Here is a 5,276-nt window from a genome sequence, read left to right as displayed (position 1 = left end):
GTCTCAGTTAAGTGACTGCAGTACAGATAAGACTAAGTAATCTTTAGGAGAAGATAAATTTGATTCACTTAGGAATATTCTTTAGATAGAATAAAGGCTTCTATATGGTTTTAAACCAGATGTCTGAATATTGTTGTCATAAACATGAATAAATGTCATATGCATACATAAATGTACACATTATATATGTATACATATAATGCAAAGACAGGTAGAAGAAAGGGGGGGAAGATAGAGTTGGACAAAGAAAGACAGATGTGTGGGTGTGTATATATAGGTAAAAGAGAAAGAATGAAGATATGAATCAAAGCAATCCTTCTTTGAGCTAATTATTTCACTATGAAGACTTGCCATACTCTCTAATGATTTTCCTGGTTTGTAGTAAAACGCGCTTCAAAAGGACCAAAAAGACACAAATTTAGTTGACAGACTACAATGGATTCAGAAAAAGACACAGTGAATATAGACTTATGTGCACTTTCATGCTGGTGATTTTCTTTTAAAAATGTAAGCCACTAATGTTTTAAGAAAAAAATTTAAACCTAAAGTTGCATATTAATATTATACACAAACTGAAACATAATGACTTTTAGCACAGTGTATACATGCTTACATAAACTCAAATAGTTACACATTCAAAACAATTTGCTTTAACATATGAAAATTCTGAAAAACATATAAGCATCAATACTTTCTATAAAACTACAGTTAGAACACCAATTTGCTACAAGCATATAAAAACATCAAGTGCTTTCTTGGAGTTTCAAGTTACCTCTTTACAACACCATCTTGTTTGCATATATAGTCCTTCAATAATCAGTAGGGATTTTTTTCCCTCAAGAGGTTTATTTTCCAGATACATTATAAGCTCAAGAAAACAGACCTAACAATTACACAATATAATTATGTCTAACAACTTAATTGCACATAACATTTTAAAGTAGGTTTGGGTGAAGTTCTCAAATACTTTGGTATATGTTCTTCAGGGACTTCTATTAGAAAAAAACAGTAAGTCCAAGTCCCTTTAATCCCCATTTTGTATTAAAATGGACGAGTCTTTGGTTAAAATTCTATATTTTGGGCATTTATTATCCGTTAAAATGGTCCCCAAACCAATAAATAGTGCTGATGTATAACTAGTTCACCAGACTTCACTTAACCTGTTTCTGATGCAGTTGTATGCTTTAAATATTTATTTACTAAAATAATGTCACTGACAGTTTCAATCTTTCACTTAGAGGCAGAGAAATCAGTAGGTTTTTCATTTCTCTGTGAATTATCCGTTGTTATCTAAACTTATATGATAATTTCAGTAACTACAGATTAGGATTAGAAAGATGTAGAGCATTAATTTTAGAGTTAGCTTATTCTGATAAGTCAGTATTAGACTGTACATGAATCTGCATTAACTAGAGAATAGGTTGTCGGGTAATGTTAACTTTAGAAACCCAAACCATTCTATGTGTAAGAAAAAACTGATGCAAATGTATAAAACAGCAGATATACAAGAACACCAAACATACTTTATTAGCACAAAGAAGCAGCCATAACAAGGCACAGCAAGCAGAAACATACATTAGCAGTCAAAGGATTAGTGTTGCATACAAATATAGCTTTTCTTTTTTGTAGCCTTGGCAATAGCCATAGGAATATAAAATAACCTTCTGTAGCAGCTGGTATGGAAACTAAGAAGCACTCACCAGCAGCACAGAACACATTAACAAAAAGACAAGAATGGATTTGGCTACTGTAGTGCAAAGTGTCTAGGACAGAACTGAAGTCAGTTCAATACTAAGAAGCAAACACTAGAACTTGGTAACACTTCCCAAAGCACTCACTCAAGTTGTATTATATACTATTCTAAATGACAGAAAGGTGCTAAGTAAAGTTATTTACAAATACAATCGTTGTATAGTACCTTTAAATCTGCAATTTAGGTTTCCGATTTTCCATTAAGAATGAACTGCACTGAAGTTCTATAAATTATACTTACGCAATTCAGCTATGAGAGCTTACAACAAAGAGATAAATACTGCCATCCAAATTATTAATTATAGTTTAGCAATAATCTCAACAGCAACAATCATTGTAGTTACTATTGTCTGACTATATGGGCATCTTCTAGTCTCATTTTCTTCATAGTTTACAACCTTGTTATGGACATAGGAAAAGACCCAACTTTAATGAAACAACATTTAGACCTCATATTAACACACACACACACACACACACACACACACACACACACACTCTCTCTCTCTCTCTCTCTCTCTCTCTCTCTCTCCAATTGCAGCAGCTATTCCAAATGCCTATTTTAAGTTGAAGCCTTATTTAAAAAATACCAAGGACCTTTAAATAAAATTCTACTACTATCTTTCTAAATCTGAAATTTTAAGAACTATTTAGAAAACCTGGTCTACTTAACAGTACCTTTTGCAGAAGAGAAAAGGAAACTAACTATAAACTACATCCACACTTAAGTGAACTGCACTATGCCCTTGTGGCCAGAAAATTGCTTTTTTTTTTTTTTCCTGAAAGGGAGGCAGTCTACTTATTTGTTTGCTTGTTTGCTTGTTTTTGGACTTTCAAAGCTTGATTTCTGGTAACTACAAACATCACTACTTTGGAAGGTTATAGAAAAATGCTTAGAAAAAATAATTTAAAACATTAGTCACACTGTTGAAATACTCATCCAATAATTTGTTCTTCAGTAAGAAATAGAACTCTTCATAGCAAATGCCCCAGAGTTGCCTTGTTCAATTACTATAGCCACTAAAAACCAAACTGCTAGCTAAACTGACAAATGTTTTCATAGCCTCACTGACACTAGCTTTATCCTGCTGTTGCAATAGGCACCACTGTCTGTGTCAAGCAGTTCGCAGCTGACAGAGGCTACTCATTAAGCTTACGTCCTGTGTGAAAATCCTAGCACTGACACTGTGCTTCCTATAGGTATACTGTCTAGTACACATAAAAGCAGACCCAGTTAATGCCCCTTGGGGTCAGAAGAATTTACTTTGCCTTGATTGGCTCTCTTTCTAACCAGCGAACTCTAACTTTTTGCTTATAATGATACTCTTTTAGGAAATCCTGTAACATTGATGGCAGAGGAAGCCCATCAATTCCATCATATGTGGTGCACCTGCAGATTACTGCACGGCAGATATACTGCAGGCTGAAAGGAAAAGTCCTATTCAGTGATATAGTTAGCAACGGTTCAAAAAACATGCAAGAACTGGGATCCTTATAATGTTCTAGAAGTCCTGTTACAGTGGAGGAGTGAAATACACATGGGTCGTGGGCATCAAAACTGAAGTTGTGATTCCACTGTTCAATTCTGGCATGCAGTGATCTGTTGTAGCGGCGGAAGCTCACAGAGAAGAGGTAGTCCTCTTGCGCAGAGTCCCTGAGCAAAAACGTGCCTTCAGGTTTCCCTTCAAGAAGGGCTTCTGCTTCGTAACGGTCCATCACTCCCCAGTAACAGGGATTCCCTGTGATCTGAAGCAGATCCGGCACAAGGCAGTGTATGTAATCAATCTGCGTATGGACTTTCCATGCTCCCTGTCTGCTCATGTGGGCATGGCTGTCTCCAGACACCTGGCGCTGCTTCTGCCTCCAGGACTGCAGACACAGGGTGGTCGTGTCCTCTTCTGAGTCACAATTACCTTGTGGAACTGCAGTGTTGTCCCCACTTATTTCTGTCATTCCAGGAGCTAACTTTGGTCCCAGTTTATATAAAGGATTTACCTGTGCAGTAGCTTCAAATGTATGTATTTGTGCATTAGGAGGAGGGTCTACCCCTTCTTCAATACTAAGCCTTCTTCTCTCTCGAAGTCTGTCTTCTTCATCTTCTGTTGAAACCAACGATGGATCAAATGTATCAAAAAATGTTGAATGTGGGCTCACGGGAGCTGTATGCTGTTTAATCAAATGCCATTTTTGGGCTAAATCTGAGCCAGCAGGGAAAGGGCATTTCTCTAGCATTAATTCAGAAAGGTGTATTTTCCTTTTGTTGGAGAAGAGTGGCTTTGAGTGCTTGCTGTAAGTCCTCATGGGGAAACACAGGCCCACAGTGTCCTGTAACCTCTGTCTCAGCGAGCGGCTGCCCAGGGCTCTACTGGAAACACTGTCCATATCATGCACAGAGCTTACTCCATAGCGCCTCTCTCGCCTTTGAAGTCCACTTCGAGTTCTACCAAACTTTTTATCAGTATCTAATGAACTTTGGGTCTTTGTGGAACAGGAATGTTTTTTCTTCCCACCCCATGGGGCATGTCGAGAGTAGGAATCTCTTCGAGAAAGCCTTGTTCCTGGGACAACACCTGAGTCACTGTCCTTCTCAATGCTTATTTCAACAATCTGAGGGATTTCTGCAGCACAATTTTGGTTTCTCCTCGAAGAATTCTTTGAAGGGCTTAATCCCAGTTGTAAGGCCACATTTTCTCTTAAGGGACTGCTTTGTTGCTGAGGAGATGAGTCTCCCAGACTCATGTTTTTCTCTTTGACAGACAAACATCTGTTGGAGTTCATGTCCATACTTTCACTACGGCTTCCTCCTTCATGACCAAAGAGATTCTGACACCTGTACTTGAAGTTATTCCACATTTTCCCCACTTTATCCATTGATTATAAGATCTAAAGACAAAAAAGAAAATGGGGGGAAAATGAATTAATCAAAGTGACATGTGAAGCTACCAAAGGAAGTGCCCTTTTCACTGGGAATTACAGTAATATGGTCAAGAATTTATCTCACTTTGCCTGCTAATTAAGGTGGTGAGACATTGTGTTTGGTGGTAGTAAGATAGTTGGCCCTTCAGTGGCACTGACCATTACTCACTCAAAGCTCAGGTGATCTTAAGGAACAAGTCTCTTCTAGTCTAGTACAGTTTTATATGATAATAAATGGTGTACTATTCCAGACACTAGAAGAGCCATATTTAAGAAGTCCAAAAGTCTAGCTTTATTCTCCATATATCTAAAATAATTTTTGTTCTGTAAGGTATTTTTCTTATGATCAAACTATCCCTGAAAAATGACTGTTAAAGAAAATATAACTGAACTTAAAACACACTATCTTTTATGTCTTTGTTGCCTTGTATGTCCCTCCCCCATGGTATAACCCCTGCTTTCACTATATATGATGTTGGTATAAGTGGAGGGGAAGGGAAAAAACAAATTGTTAAAACAGGGATACAGGAAGACCCATTGCAACAATGAGATGTACAAGTCGTTATGTCGAAAAACGAACTTTACAACTTTGGTGGGGGGGCGGGAGG

General features: G+C 37.4%; 1 protein-coding gene across 1 annotated transcript in view; it reads right to left on the bottom strand.

Annotated features, from left to right (window-relative positions):
* Positions 1–543: 543 nt before the first annotated feature.
* The window catches only part of Socs5 (suppressor of cytokine signaling 5), a 19,658-nt gene continuing 14,925 nt past the window's right edge, over positions 544–5,276 (bottom strand). The window contains exon 2 of the mRNA XM_013018009.1: positions 544–4,635. Within this exon, the coding sequence (XP_012873463.1) occupies positions 3,013–4,623 (1,611 nt within the window). The 5' untranslated portion in view covers positions 4,624–4,635 and the 3' untranslated portion in view covers positions 544–3,012. The remainder of the gene's footprint in view (positions 4,636–5,276) is intronic.

This window comes from Dipodomys ordii, unplaced genomic scaffold, assembly GCF_000151885.1.
Source record: "Dipodomys ordii isolate 6190 unplaced genomic scaffold, Dord_2.0 Scaffold37, whole genome shotgun sequence".
NCBI lineage: Eukaryota > Metazoa > Chordata > Mammalia > Rodentia > Heteromyidae > Dipodomys > Dipodomys ordii.
The sequence above is the reverse complement of the archived record's forward strand: the minus strand, read 5'-3'. Positions and strand labels throughout refer to the sequence as shown.